Below are 15,949 nucleotides of genomic sequence, written 5' to 3' on the forward strand. Positions count from 1 at the left end.
AGATGAAGATCTACAACTAATGAAAGCACCAGATTTGGGAAATCTAAAAGGAAAATTAAGCATGTAGAAGAAAACAATATACTCCATCTGTCCTGTTCTTTAAAAGAAGATGGAAGGCTTCCTCTCCATCCTATGAGGCTATGATGGCAACCAACTATGCAAACCATTTAAGTTAAACATAAACATAAAGAGAAACCTAAAAGCAGATTGACATATTAAGTCTACTTGTGCATCGAAATTAATCCATCATGGATAAGTTTAATTTATATTAAAGACTCAAGAATTAATAAGCTAAATAACTCGTGGATGATTTAAACAAATGTTTAAAAAAACATTTTTGTAAAATAAAAGAAAGCATTCTTGATGGGAAAAAAGAAAGCATTCTTGATGGAAAAAACCATAAAGATGAAATATAGAAGCACATCCACAAATACAAGTCTGACCTACTTTTACTGGCAATACTAGAGCATTCACTGGGTATTAGAGATCTTGGCCATTAATACCAATATATAGTACTTAGGGCTGCTTAAGTGTGAAAATTATGGAGCATGAAGTCTTATAGAAGAGTGAAGACTTTTAAAGTGGAAGAATTGTCCATTCACAAGAAACTGAAGAAAAAAACCTAGTTTTGTATTATTATTGTTTAGTGACTTAGAAATAACACAATATTTGACTTTTTGGTGGAGGCTTGATTCTCTTTTATAGTCTTTACTATCAACTTTTGAAGCAAGAGGTTTTCAGATTGTCTTAAATTTTAGTAGGGAATCCGAGTTAAATGTAAACCCTTGTGCGGAATGCTTTTAATCCAAGATAAAAGGTCTGTTCTATTCTTGAGAAAGAATAGCACTCGCAAAACGCAAGGTGGCGCTGCAGGCTAAAGAGAGGAAAGGGAAGGAACGGGGAGGGGAAGGGATGCACAAAGGATATTCCAGACTTCCGACAAAGCCATAGGAAATGATATAGCTAGCTAGCGGTAGCAAGCCCGGGGAGAAGGCACCTCTCTCTTTTCACAGGAATTGCTAGTGTCCAAGTCATTCCTAAGGATTCCAGCTGCAGGCATTCCAGGGAGCTGTTTGAGGCCAAATGGAAGGAATTTTGGGTTTTATTTTGAAAGTCTTGGAAAGAATGGAGTCCAGATTGGAGCAAGCTGTGAAGAAAAGGCAAGTGCTGTTTCTTTATGTATTTCTTGGAGCGTCCTGGGCTAGCGCCGAACAGCTTCAGTACTCTGTGGCAGAGGAAACTGAGAGAGGCACTTTCTTAGCCAATCTAGCAAAGGATTTGGGGTTGGGGCTGGGGGAACTGTCAGCCCGGGAAGCTAGAATTGTTTCAGACCAGAACACACGGTTTTTACTGCTCAGTCCTCTTACTGGAGAGCTAATTCTTAATGAGAAGCTGGACCGAGAGGAACTGTGTGGCCCCACAGAGCCCTGTGTGCTGACTTTCCAATTGCTGTTGGAAAGACCATTTCAGATTTATCGTGCTGCATTACATGTCAAAGATATAAATGATAATTCTCCAGTATTTCTAGACAAAGAAATACACTTGAAAATATCAGAAAGTACCACGCCAGGGGCGACGTTTTTCTTAGAGAGGGCACAGGATTCCGATGTGGGAACGAACAGCCTGAGTAACTACACCATAAGCCCCAATGATTATTTCCACATTCACGTGAATGATGGCGGGGAGGGGACTATCTTTCCTGAACTGGTACTGGATAAAATGCTGGACCGAGAAGAAATACCAGAATTCACTTTAACTCTCACAGCCTTGGATGGTGGCTCTCCACCTAGATCTGGGACAGCCTTGGTGCGAATCTTGGTGTTGGACATAAATGACAACTCCCCTCAATTTGTGCAGTCACTTTACAAAGTTCAGTCACCTGAAGACACCCCGGTTGGCTCCTTGGTTGTCGCTGTGTCTGCTAGGGACTTAGACACAGGAAGTAATGGTCAAATAACCTACACATTTTCTTATGCCACTGAAAGAATTCTCCAAACGTTTCAAATCAATTCTACATCTGGCAATCTTTATCTTAAACGCGAACTCAATTACGAGGCAATTCAAACTTATTCGATAACTATTCAGGCCAGAGATGGTGGTGGACTTTCTGGGAAATGTACTGTGGTTGTAGAGGTAATGGACGTAAATGATAACCCACCTGAGTTTCTCTTGTCGTCACTTAATAGCCCAATTCCTGAAAATTCACCAGAGGCGGTTGTTGCTGTTTTTAGAATTAGAGACAGAGATTCAGGGAACAATGGGAAAACCATGTGCTCCGTTGCACATGATCTCCCTTTCGTCCTGAAGCCATCTGTGGAGAATTTCTATACTCTGGTAACAGAAAAGCCTTTAGATAGAGAAGCCTACACTGAATACAACATCACCATCACAGTCTCCGACCTGGGCACACCCAGGCTCACAACCCAGCACACCATAACAGTGCAGGTTTCTGACATCAACGACAACGCCCCCACCTTTACCCAAACCTCCTACACCATGTTTGTCAGAGAAAACAACAGCCCCGCCCTGCACATAGGCACCATCAGCGCCACAGACTCAGACTCAGGCTCCAATGCCCACATCACCTACTCACTGCTGCCGCCCCACGACCCGCAGCTGGCCCTCGACTCGCTCATCTCCATCAATGCTGACAACGGGCAGCTGTTTGCTATTAGGGCGCTAGACTTTGAGGACCTACAAGCCTTTGAGTTCCACGTGGGCGCAGAAGACCAAGGCTCTCCCGCGCTCAGCAGCCAGGCTCTGGTGCGTGTAGTGGTGCTGGACGACAATGACAATGCGCCCTTCGTGCTCTACCCACTGCAGAACGCCTCTACACCCTGCACAGAGCTGTTGCCCAGGGCAGCAGAGCCTGGATACCTGGTCACCAAGGTGGTGGCAGTTGACCGAGATTCTGGCCAGAATGCCTGGCTGTCGTTCCAATTGCTTAAGGCTACGGAACCCGGGTTGTTTAGTGTGTGGTCGCACAATGGCGAGGTGCGCACCACCAGGATGCTAGGCGAGCGCGATGTGCCCAAGCACAAGCTGCTGCTGGTAGTCAAGGACAATGGAGAACCTCCACGCTCTGCCAGTGTCACCCTGCATGTGTTGCTGGTGGATGGCTTCTCTCAGCCCTACCTGCCTCTGCCAGAGATGGCGCACGACCCTGCACAAGAAGAAGATGCGCTGACACTCTACCTGGTCATTGCCTTGGCGTCTGTGTCTTCTCTCTTCCTGGTGTCTGTGCTGCTGTTCATTGGAGTGAGAATCTGCAGGAGGGCCAGGGCGGCCTCTCTAGGTGTCTGCTTTGTGCCTGAGGAACACTTTCCTGGCCACGTGGTGGATGTCAGCGGTGCAGGAACCCTGTCCCACAACTACCAGTATGAGGTGTCTCTTACTGGAGGGTCAGCGATAACCAGTGAATTTAAGTTCCTAAATTCAATTGCCCCTAACTATCTAACTGAAAGCACAGGGAGAGAAATAGATTAAAAACTATACCCTTCTGCCCATAGATGAAGTTCTAATTTAAACTATGCCCTTGTTGTGTAAAGAATGATGTAATGTTAACATCTAACATCTTGAAGTTAACTAATTTAGGACAAAAAAAGAATACCATTATTATTCTCAAGAACCTTTTCTTTAAAGTATGAAATGCATGTGTTGTGTGATATATCCAATTTAATTTAATTTCTCTTTGTTTTTTTAAGTATTTGTTGAATTGCAATCTATTAAACAACAAATCTTGGTAGAGATGATCTAAACTTGTTTTCCATTGTCTAAATTTTTCATTTATAATTATGTTTTGTGTCTACTGAAATTACATATATATATATATATATCCTACATTTTGAGAGGTCATATTATGTAGATTTTTAAGTTTCTTTAGTAATGCATCATACATAATTTCATCACTTTTTGGGACATGGTCTCTTTGTGTCCATGTTCAGGGTGGCCTTGAACTTTTGATCTTCCTGCCCCAGACTTTCAATGTGCTGCCACTACAGGCATCAGCCTATTGCCTTCTTTATTTCGGAAGTCAATGGGCAGAGGTATCTCAATAATGACCAAGTAGAAGTTCACAGATCCACAGTTATTAACTGGCAGAGCATCTCCTAACTGTTTCTGTTTGTTTTTCTGGCTTGACATGTGGGAGGTCCATTGTTCTGTCCATCTCCAGACAGGTGACTTGGCAACAACATTATGCTGTTTTCTCTTGCTAGATATCATGTGGCATACTCGCATTGCTCATCAGCCTCTCCTGTGTTCAGAACTAGCAATGCTCCTCTTACCTTGTAGTTTTATTTCCTTATAAACTGACTATCCCTCCTTGGGGGATTTATTACCCAACTACTATTAAAGCTCTCACTTAACTAAACCTTAGGGTCTACAAAAGTTGAGTGGTGTGCATGGTAAAACACACCTTTAATCCTAGTACTTGGGAGGCAGATACAGGGGGAAATCTCTGTGAATTTGAAAGCAGCCTGGTCTACAAAAGAGTTCTATGATAGCCAAGGCTACCTGTCTGAGGATCCAAGGGAGGAGATGGGGAGAAGAAGGGGGAAGAAATAAGAAGTTCTTAACATCAACTTTCCGTATATTTTTGGGTTACTCTCCCTCCAGAAACTCCTTTTTCTCATTTGTAAAATGGGGGGGGGGGATTCACAACAGTTCTAGGACCTAAGCACTATTATCTCATCTGGAGATGAGGAATCTAAGGCAAAGAGGTTAACTAATTTGCCCAAAATTCACAGGTACTCTTTCTGTGGTTCATCACACTAAAAGTATATAATTTTCCAAATCTTCTGTTACTAGAAACATACAGGTGCACATGTGTATGTATTTCATGCATGTATTCTTCCTTCCAGGTTGTTATTTAAATGTGTATCTTTTGCCCCAAACTCCATAAGCATTATAAAAACTCTCCAGCAATGACATTTCCCTTGTGTGGCCTTCAGGCAGTTGTCTGCCCAAGAAGGCACAGCAATGAGAGAGGTAGTGTGACTTTTGTCTTGCCCACTGCCAGATAAAGGTAGCTTTAGGTTTTCTACATCCATTTTTATTACACAAAATGTTACGATACTGTGAGAACACAAGGGGGCGCTGCAGGATAAGGAAGTAAAACCTAGAAGGCAGTCGGGGATCCAGTAATAGGGGGGAAAAACTGCAGAAGCCCCGGAAGCCCAGAGGAGCCTGGACTGGATGCTTCTGAAAGGAGGTCTCAGTCCTCAGAAAAGGACTGAAAGAATTTTCAGGAATCTAGTGAGATAACTACAGTGCCAGACAGCAGGGGAGTTTATAGTTCGACTGAAACATCCTCCAGGACGCTGTACCACCAAGAACAATGGAGGCCAGCAGGAAGCTCATTTGCAGACAAAGGCAAGTTCTTTTTTCCTTTCTCCTTTTAGGCTTCTCTCTAACGACTGCAGGGGAACTGAGACGCTATTCTGTGGTGGAGGAAAAGGAGGGTAGGTCCTTTGTAACCAATTTAGTAAAAGACCTAGGTCTTGGGCAGCTGGAAATCTCCAGGAGAGGAGCTAAGGTCATTTCTAAAGGCAACAAACTAGATTTGCAGTTGGATCAGGAGACAGGGGATTTGCTGTTAAATGAGAAAGTGGACAGGGAAGAACTGTGTGGGCACACAGAGCCATGCCTGCTAAGCTTTCAAGTGTTGCTAGACAATCCCTTGGATATTTTTCAGGCTGAGCTAGAAGTCACAGATATAAATGACCACTCTCCAGAATTCCTGGACAAAGAAATCACGCTAAAGATATCAGAAAGCAGTCTTCCTGGAGCTACCTTTCCTCTGAAGAACGCTCAGGACATGGATGTGGGCCAAAACGGTATTGACAGCTATCTGGTCAGTTCCAATTCCTATTTTCGAGTGCTTACTCGGAAACGCAGTGATGGCAAGAAATACCCTGAACTGATACTAGACCGAGTACTGGATAGAGAGGAGGAGGCCGAGCTCAGGTTAACCCTCACAGCTCAGGATGGTGGCTCTCCACCTAGGTCTGGAACCACGGAAGTCCACGTTGAAGTCCTGGACATCAACGATAATGCTCCTCAATTTGAGCAGCTTTTTTATAGGGTGCAGATCCCTGAGGATAGTCCAATCGGCTTTCTGATCATTACTGTCTCTGCTACAGATAAGGACATTGGAGTCAACGGAGAGATCTCCTATTCACTTTTCCAGGTTTCAAATGATATTAGCAAAACATTTTCAATCCACCCCTTGACAGGGGAAGTGCGATTGAAAGAACACCTTGATTTTGAAAAGACTCAGTCCTATGAGATCAATATTGAAGCAAGAGATGCTGGGACCTTTTCTGGAAAGTGCACGATTCTGACCCAAGTCGTGGATGTGAATGATCACGCTCCAGAGATTACCCTGTCTGCATTTACCAATTCCATCCTTGAGAATTTACCAGAAACTATGGTGGCAGTTTTTAGCGTTTCCGATCTAGATTCAGGAGAAAATGGGAAAATAAGTTGTTCCATTCAGGATGATCTGCCCTTCTTTCTAAAGCCTTCTGGGGAGAACTTTTATACCCTATTATCACAAAAACCGCTGGACAGAGAGGCTGTAGCAGAATACAACATCACCATCACTGTTGCAGACATGGGGAATCCCATCCTGAAGACACAAGTCAACTTCACCGTGCAGGTTTCTGATGTCAACGACAACGCCCCCATCTTCACCCAAACCTCCTACACCATGTTCGTCCGTGAGAACGACAGCCCCGCCCTGCACATAGGCACCATCAGTGCCACAGACTCAGACTCAGGCTCCAATGCCCACATCACCTACTCACTGCTGCCTCCCCAAGAACCGCAGCTGGCCCTCGACTCGCTCATCTCCATCAATGCTGACAATGGGCAGCTGTTCGCGCTCAGGGCATTAGACTACGAAGCCCTTCAGACCTTCGAGTTCCGCGTGTGTGCCACAGACGGAGGCTCGCCCGCGCTCAACAGCCAGGCTCTGGTGCGCGTGGTGGTGCTGGACGATAATGACAATACACCCTTCGTGCTCTACCCGCTGCAAAATGCCTCTGCACCCTACACCGAGCTGCTGCCCAGGGCAGCAGAGCCCGGATACCTGGTCACCAAGGTGGTAGCTGTGGATTGCGACTCTGGCCAGAATGCCTGGCTGTCATTCCAGCTGCTCAAGGCCACAGAGCCCGGGCTATTCAGTGTGTGGGCGCACAATGGCGAGGTGCGCACCACCAGGCTGCTGAGCGAGCGTGATGTGCCCAAGCACAGGCTGCTCCTCGTGGTCAAGGACAATGGAGAGCCTCCACGCTCTTCCACAGTCACGCTGCATGTAGTGCTGGTGGATAGCTTCTCTCAGCCGTACCTGCCTCTGCCAGAGGTAGAGCGTGATCCTGCACAAGAGGACAGTGAGCTCACATTGTACCTGGTCATTGCCTTGGCCTCTGTGTCTTTGCTCTTCCTAGTGTCTGTGCTACTGTTTATAGGGGTAAGGATGTGCAGAAGAGCCAGGGGGGTCTCTCTTGGTGTCTGCTCTGTGCCTGAGGGCCACTTTCCTGGCCACCTGGTGGATGTCAGTGGCGCAGGGACCCTGTCTCAGAGCTACCAATATGAGGTGTGTCTTACAGGAGACACTGGGACTGGTGAGTTCAAATTTCTGAAACCAATTTTACCTAATTTTCAAGACCATTCTCTTCGACCAGAAATAGGAGAAAATCCCAACTCTAGGAATGACTGGGGAATGGTATTCAGTTAAAATAACTGCTTTCCATCATGTGTAATAGATTTTGTCATAAACTGAAACTACTTTTCTTGCTTTACCCATTATGTGAACTTTTAAAGAATGCTTAAAACTTGTTTTCAGGATATTCTGTCCATGGTTTTAGAGCAGTATCTCAGCTTTTCTTCAGACTGCAAGATGAAATGTTCTAATCCTGTTTTTCTAATTTGTCACTAATGTATAAACCTTTGTTCTGAGGTGGCTTGGGAATGTACAAGAGAAAAAAATGGGAAATCAGTTTAACCCAATCAGATGCAATTCAGTATGTGTTCTCTCGCTCTTTGTTAACCACTGACTACACACTACATAGCAATGCTCAAACACAATGAGGTCTAATCAGATAGGAGAAAGAAGGGTGTACTGGGGGTCTGCCTTTTGTTTTGTTTGGCTTCTACTGGACTGTCTTTGTTGATGGTTTTTTAAAGCCTTTCATAGCCACATGGCTCCTCATTAGCCTGCTAGTTTTTGTATCACTATTTTAAACTGCTTCCTACTTTGTTTGTTTGTTTGCTTGCTTGTTTTTGGTTGGTGTTGAGGTTTCAGAAAGCTGTCCTTTATTTACCTGGTAAGTTGAAAGAGCATGGCAGTAACACTGAGTTTTCACTTCTGTTAAATATCTGTCAGTCAGAGAAACTGCATCAGCCAATATTTATTTTTTCCCTTCTTTCTATCATTCCACATTTGTTTCTTGCCAGTCGTGTGCTTAGTTAAAGGAATACACTTTCACTGTCTTTTTTGGCAAATAGAGCAGGGCATAGGGCTAGCTTATGGTGATGTGTAAAATGTGGTACCTTGCACAGCTCTTCAGTTGAGGATAAACTTGGGGGCCCATGCATGCCAAGTAAGGACTGTATCTCTGTATCTACCACCGCAAACTCCCAAGAACACTTGTAAATGGAAATGTCTCAACTGGAAAGGGATTTCGCCCTTTGTTCACGCTATGTTCTTCCTGGGATGTTCATGGTAGAGTGAACACACAAGTACCCATGTTGGCTCTGGATAGGAGTGATGGGCTAAAGTAGCAGAGATGGTCCCTAGCAACTCAAGAGTTGTCATATTAGTCCCTGTGTTGCCAATTTCTAAACCTTTTTTTTAAATTCAGAAATAAAGGAAGTACTGTGACATTATATTAGCTTTTATATTATGGTCAGTTCTTACGCTATGGAATCTATTTGTGTGTTTGTATGTGTTGTGTATGCATGCCTGTTGGTGCATGCGTGCTTGCAGATGCCCTGGTGCCTCTGTATGTTGAGGTCAGAAGTTGATGTCTACCTTCGTTGCTTAATTATCTAGACTAGCCAGAGAGCTCTTTGGAAACATTGACTAACTGGTCATGATTCTGGGCAACAAAAGGAAAAGTCTGAGATACAATCCAAGCTACCTGATTCTAATGACCCAGTGCTTAGTAATATGCTAGACTGGCAGGCATACCCTGGTAGCATTATTTTCCTGTGGAGATAAATCCATTCGTCCCATTCCATGAATAAAATGACCATGTGTAAATGTGATCATTAGCTCATAGTTTGTATTTCTTTCTATAGCAGTGACCACACTGCTTAGGAAAAAAACAAAATGCTCACAAAAATCAACAAGCTAATTAAAATTGGGTCACAATACAACTGCTCTTCATGACGAAGAAATCAGCCTGATTACATTCCCGTGTGTACTCAGTGAGTCACATGCATTATTGCAGAAGCAAGCTGTCCTATGTGAGCAGCAGAATTACTCTGTTTTTGTGTTTATTGAACTTTGTATCTGTCTCGTCAGTCATTATCTTTAAACTCCTACTTATTATATTCTTTATATACAGTGAGCCCATTATTAAATTTAATATTTTATGCTCACCTCAGCATTGTGTGTGTGTTTGAAAGAAATTGCTTTCTAGAGGTTTAGCAAAAAACTAATTTTAAAGAAATTACAAAACAATGTTCTGGATGAATTTTCAAATTTAAATAACTGAGAGATTCTTAAAATTCTGTAGAAATTGATGTTTCAAATTACTTATGTTACAGTTAACCTTATATCTTTAGCAAAACAATGCCCATTGATGCCTTCATTTAAATAATGCTATAAAACATCAGAGAGCCATACCTGGCTTTTAAAAAAATGACTCAGCAGAACTGAATGAGAAATTCTTTAGCACCTAAAATAATAATACTATTCATATAGAAGCTATTAGTCTTTGGTGTTTCAACACAACAATCCATATTTATGTCCTATTTTGTTTTTCTATTGCTGTCAGAAAATTCACAAGAAATTTCTTAAAACAATAAAGTGTGTTATCTCATAGTTTTGTAAATAAAAAGCCTAAAAAGTGTCTAATTGAGCTAACACCAGGAGTCTGTGTTCCAGAGACCTTATAGAACCTGTTTCGTCTTTTCCATCATCTAGATGCTGCCCACATCACATGGTGCACTGCCCTTCAACTTCACAGCCCTGAGCATTGCTTCTATAACCATCTCCCTCTGACCCCGACTGAAAATGTTCTTTGAATAAAAGTCCTTTATCCAGATTTGATAGATGTCCTACTTAGACAATGAAGGATAATCTCCTATTCAAAGAATCTTTAAGTTAATCAAGTTTGCAATGGTTTTTCTTGCTGATTAGATAATATAATTAGAGATTCTATGGCATATTTGAGTGACTATTTTCTGCCTATCAACACCACCTACTGTCAAGTGGAGGCACATAAAAATTATGATAGCAAGAGTTTAGGCCTCATCGACTTAAGGAATCCAGTTAACAAACTTGTAGAGCCATTACCAAAAACTATGAATTGAAAAGGGCATCAGTGTCTGCGTGCTACTCGAGTTCAAACCCCGAGCTTCATACATGCATACATACATACATACATACATACATACATACATACATACATACATCTAACTGTGCTCTACCACTGAACTTTCTGTCCTGCCCACAGCGGATTTCCACTCCAACTCAATTCAAATTATATAAACGAATAAACAAAAATACAAAGATGATCCAATTTCAATCCAAATTCAATATAGAATCTAAACTGTTTTAAAATAGATTTTAAAATCTAGATCTATTCTTCAAACTCTCACAACTAAGTTATTAAAAGATGAACGATCCAGTTAAAAATAAGCAAAAACCAGAATAGATTATTTTCCAAACAAGATATACCGGTGGCTAATATGCACACGAAAAAAAAAAAAAACAATACAACACCCTCATCAGGGAAACACAAAGCAACATCACAACAAGACACTCAAGCCTACTAGGATGGCTGGAACCAAAAAAAATCAGATTTGGGGAGGATGTCATAATACTGAAACCATGACACACAGCTGACGAAGTATAAAATGCTGCAGCCATTTTTTTTTAAGACAGACAGACTGCCAGATTTTCGAGTGGGCAAACATAGAGCTATCATACAGTAAGCAATTCAGCTCCTAGAGAAATAAAAATATGTTCACATAAAATATGTACATAAATCTTCATAGAAATAATATTCAGAAGAGCAAAAGGTAGAAATATTCTAAATGTCCAAATAAATATGAGCCTGCATCAACCAGAAGAAGTAGTGAAATCTGACACATGCTAGAATGTGATGAACCATAGGAATGTCAGGCTGAGGGAAGAAAGCTAACCATGGAAGTCCATACATTCTGTCACTCTAGTCATGGAAGCTCACAATAGAGAAGTCTGTAGACACCAGAAAAAGAGACTGATCACTCTTGTAGGCTCTGCATAAGGGAAAGGGAAAATAAGAGTTAAAGGATGCAAGGTTCTTCTTTGGTGTAAGATATATGCTGACCTGGATGATGGGCACATCACATTGTTTATATAGCAAAAGGCTCTAAACCGTATACTTTTAAATGGATATATTATATCCCAATGTATATGTTATATCCCAAAACACGGACATTATTCATGCCAAATATAAGGATCAATCCAGGTCTATACATGTCTATTTGTGAAGTAAGTTTCTGGAAGTTGAACATTGGGAAAACCTACATTTTTCCCCTTTGGATGTTGAAGAGAAGAAACAATCCACTCGTACTTTAATAAATCATGTCTATGTTCGGTAGGATTCGCCAGTTGAAATTTCACACTGTCTAGTCATTTGTTACTCTGTAGTGTATATGGTGAAAAATATGTGCGTGCAAAACTATCCCGATTTTATTTTTGAGATATTTTTTACCCCTCGATTTGTGTTCTCAGGTTAAATGTTGAAAATTCTATCTAATTTGGTTATTGACACATAGGCAGCATTACCTACTCAACACCATGAGTGATAATTTATTTTTGTTCTTATTTTCATACAACACCTCAGTGTTTTGTCCATACGCATGAAAGCAATTTAGAAAAAGAAGCCAGTGAGCCATGTTACATAGTTTAGTCCACGTCTTGGAGAATTTTGCTTTAAAATCTGAAAATGTAAGGCTCCATGAGACCGCACGGTGGCGCTGCAGGTTAAGAAGACAGGGCATAGAAATTGCTTCTGTAATTCCCCTGTCGGGGCCAGTTTCTCACCGCCTAGAAGCAAAAGGTGTGCCTTTTTCAGCCAAAGCACAGGCGAGTGTGAAACCTTAAATATTCTATTGGGAGGCTTGATTGTGACGTTCTGGACTGTGAGATAGTGCTGCCAGGATCCTGGGCATTTGCGAAGCTACTGCGAAGCTGAGGAAAGAGCCATGGAGGCTGCATGGATGCGCAATCTGAGACAAAGGCAAGTCCTGGCTTTCTTTGTTTTGCTGAGTGTGTCTGGGGCAGGGGCAGAACTGGGTCCCTATTTCATAGAGGAAGAAACAGAGAGGGGCTCCTTTGTGGCAAATCTTGGGAAAGATCTGGGGGTGGAGCTGGCAGAGATATCCAGCCGGAGGGCTCGGATCATTTCCCAGGAAAACAAAGAGCATTTGCAGCTCAACGTTCAATCTGGAGATTTGCTCATAAATGAGAGACTGGACCGAGAGGAGCTGTGTGGCCCCATTGAGCCTTGTGTTCTGCATTTCCAAGTGTTAATGGAAAACCCTTTAGAGATATTTCAGGCTGAACTGAGGGTGACGGACATAAACGACTATTCTCCAGTGTTCAGTGAAAGAGAAATGATACTGAGGATACCAGAAAACAGTGCTCGGGGAAATACATTCCCTTTAAACAATGCTCTGGACTCAGACGTAGATATCAACAATATCCAGACCTATAGGCTCAGCTCAAACTCTCATTTCCTGGTTGTAACCCGCAACCGCAGTGATGGCAGGAAGTACCCAGAGCTGGTGCTGGAGAAAGAACTGGATCGAGAGGAGGAACCTGAGCTGAGGTTAACGCTGACAGCTTTGGATGGTGGCTCTCCTCCCCGGTCTGGGACGACACAGGTCCTCATTGAAGTAGTGGACACCAACGATAATGCACCCGAGTTTCAGCAGCCAACATACCAAGTGCAAACTCCCGAGAACAGTCCAACCGGCTCTCTGGTACTCACAGTCTCAGCCAATGACTTAGACAGTGGAGACTATGGGAAAGTCTTGTACGCACTTTCGCAACCCTCAGAAGATATTAGCAAAACATTCGAGGTAAACCCTGTAACCGGGGAAATTCGCCTACGAAAAGAGGTGAATTTTGAAACTATTCCTTCGTATGAAGTGGTTATCAAGGCCACGGACGGGGGAGGTCTCTCAGGAAAATGCACTCTGTTACTGCAGGTGGTGGACGTGAATGACAATGCCCCAGAAGTGATGCTATCTGCGCTAACCAACCCAGTCCCAGAAAATTCCCCCGATGAGGTAGTGGCTGTTTTCAGTGTTAGAGATCCTGACTCTGGGAACAACGGAAAAGTGATTGCATCCATCGAGGAAGACCTGCCCTTTCTTCTAAAATCTTCAGGAAAGAACTTTTACACTTTAGTAACCAAGGGAGCACTTGACAGGGAAGAAAGAGAGCAATTGAACATCACCATCACAGTCACTGACCTGGGCATACCCAGGCTCACCACCCAACACACCATAACAGTGCAGGTGGCAGACATCAACGACAATGCCCCCTCCTTCACCCAAACCTCCTACACCATGTTTGTCCGCGAGAACAACAGCCCCGCCCTGCACATAGGCACCATCAGCGCCACAGACTCAGACTCAGGATCCAATGCCCACATCACCTACTCGCTGCTACCGCCCCAAGACCCACAGCTGGCCCTCGACTCCCTCATCTCCATCAATGTAGACAACGGGCAGCTGTTCGCGCTCAGGGCGCTAGACTATGAGGCTCTGCAGGGCTTCGAGTTCCATGTGGGCGCCACAGACCAAGGCTCGCCCGCGCTCAGCAGCCAGGCTCTGGTGCACGTGGTGGTGTTGGACGACAATGACAATGCGCCCTTCGTGCTCTACCCGCTGCAAAACGCCTCTGCACCCTTCACTGAGCTGCTGCCCAGGGCGGCAGAGCCTGGATACCTGGTTACCAAGGTGGTAGCTGTGGACCGCGACTCTGGCCAGAATGCCTGGCTGTCATTCCAGCTGCTCAAGGCCACGGAGCCCGGGCTGTTCAACGTATGGGCGCACAATGGCGAGGTACGCACCTCCAGGCTGCTGAGCGAGCGCGACGCACCCAAGCACAAGCTGCTGCTGTTGGTCAAGGACAATGGAGATCCTCCACGCTCTGCCAGTGTTACTCTGCACGTGCTAGTGGTGGATGCCTTCTCTCAGCCCTACCTGCCTCTGCCAGAGGTGGCGCACGACCCTGCACAAGAAGAAGATGCGCTAACACTCTACCTGGTCATAGCTTTGGCATCTGTGTCTTCTCTCTTCCTCTTGTCTGTGCTGCTGTTCGTGGGGGTGAGGCTCTGCAGGAGGGCCAGGGCAGCCTCTCTGAGTGCCTATTCTGTGCCTCAAGGCCACTTTCCTGGCCAGCTGGTGGATGTCAGAGGTATGGGGACCCTGTCCCAGAGCTACCAGTATGATGTATGTCTGATGGGGGATTCTTCTGGGACCAGCGAATTTAACTTCTTAAAGCCAGTTCTGCCTAGCTCTCTGCACCAGTGCTCTGGGAAAGAAATAGAGGGAAATTCCACACTCCAGAATAGTTTTGGGTTTCATCATTAATAGAAAACTACTTTACAGATATTTAATTCCAAATATCATCTTGTTGATTAACTAAAGTCTGTTCACATGTAGCTAGCTAGCAACGATTTTAATGTTCACTTTACCCATCTTTTTTCAGGGTCATGTCTAAAGCTACAAGTTTGGCTTTACTTATACTTGTCGCACAGAATTTTCCATGAGGTCTCAGAAAACAAAAAGGGTTTATCAGCAGTTTATGTGTTCACTAAAACTTTTCTACCACTTTGTTTTTCTTCCTCATTATCTCTCCCTGTTTTATGTAAGTGTTCTGTTTGTAGACTTCTTGAATTACTAAAATGCTGTATTGTGCATTATTTACATATATAATAGTTGGTATTTCTGTATTTCCTTTCTATACTGACAGTCTCATTGAATTGCCACTTTTGATTTTATTATATATAATTGTTGTCTTAAGCTATGCTAATATTTTACAGTTTTGTTTCCTTGTTTATATATCTTGATTTAAAAATCTATTTCTGTCATAAGTAATACAAGTATCTAGTTAACCTAAAAATAAGAGTAGTATTGTAAGATATTGAGATCGTGTAGATGTGTCTTAATTTTTGAGAATCAAGGCAATTTTGGCATTCTAAGGCATCAAATAGAAGTTTTTCAATTTTTCTTTTAATTCTTCGTGAAAACTAGGAGGTAGGCATTAAACTTTTGACGTCTTACAATCCAGCCACAGTCTTTTGAATAAACAGTGTATATTTATCTTCAAGTAGATCGTATGATTTTTCTATGCAACAGAGATGGTATTTGGGCTCTCTAATCATTTTCCTACACACATTCTAAGGTTTAATCTATGTCACTTGCTTATAGTGGGAAAATTAGAACGTTGTAGGCCTTTGAATAAAACAATTTGAGGAAGACATTTTATCAGTATATCTTTGCTTTCATAATGTTAAGATGTGCAGTAGTTTGTCATAGTTCCAGTCTGTATTTAAGGCACAATAAATAGATCATATTATGTTTTATTAAGAGGGACATTTAAACAAAGGTAAGGCTTTTCTTTAGCTCTGTAGATGAAGACTCTTTTAAGAAGACAAATAAAAGGAAAGCAACAGAAATTTCAAAGCATAAGAAATGAAATAGTGTGATTTTT

The 15,949-nt window shown here is 42.9% G+C and overlaps 3 protein-coding genes across 3 annotated transcripts; all 3 read left to right on the plus strand.

The window, feature by feature from the left end:
- Positions 1-219: 219 nt before the first annotated feature.
- On the plus strand, positions 220-3,758 carry Pcdhb15 (protocadherin beta 15). The gene has a single exon (XM_001055818.8). It carries the CDS (start codon positions 1,084-1,086, stop codon positions 3,484-3,486), a length of 2,403 nt encoding a protein of 800 aa, XP_001055818.2. The 5' UTR covers positions 220-1,083; the 3' UTR covers positions 3,487-3,758.
- An 897-nt stretch (positions 3,759-4,655) lies between these two features.
- On the plus strand, positions 4,656-9,609 carry Pcdhb16l (protocadherin beta 16-like). The gene has a single exon (NM_001014804.2). The coding sequence runs from the start codon at positions 5,339-5,341 to the stop codon at positions 7,739-7,741; it is 2,403 nt and encodes an 800-aa protein (NP_001014804.1). The 5' UTR covers positions 4,656-5,338; the 3' UTR covers positions 7,742-9,609.
- A 2,546-nt stretch (positions 9,610-12,155) lies between these two features.
- Positions 12,156-15,565, plus strand: Pcdhb16 (protocadherin beta 16). Its single transcript, NM_001404916.1, has one exon. The coding sequence runs from the start codon at positions 12,427-12,429 to the stop codon at positions 14,824-14,826; it is 2,400 nt and encodes a 799-aa protein (NP_001391845.1). The 5' UTR covers positions 12,156-12,426; the 3' UTR covers positions 14,827-15,565.
- Positions 15,566-15,949: the final 384 nt, after the last annotated feature.

The sequence above is a fragment of the Rattus norvegicus genome, chromosome 18 (assembly GCF_036323735.1).
Source record: "Rattus norvegicus strain BN/NHsdMcwi chromosome 18, GRCr8, whole genome shotgun sequence".
Lineage (NCBI taxonomy): Eukaryota > Metazoa > Chordata > Mammalia > Rodentia > Muridae > Rattus > Rattus norvegicus.

What these genes read in the sequence shown, in the direction of transcription:
- Pcdhb16l (NM_001014804.2), top strand. Translation starts at nt 5,339, where the DNA reads ATGGAGGCCAGCAGGAAGCTCATTTGCAGACAAAGGCAAGTTCTTTTT.
- Pcdhb15 (XM_001055818.8), top strand. Translation starts at nt 1,084, where the DNA reads ATGGAAGGAATTTTGGGTTTTATTTTGAAAGTCTTGGAAAGAATGGAG.
- Pcdhb16 (NM_001404916.1), top strand. Translation starts at nt 12,427, where the DNA reads ATGGAGGCTGCATGGATGCGCAATCTGAGACAAAGGCAAGTCCTGGCT.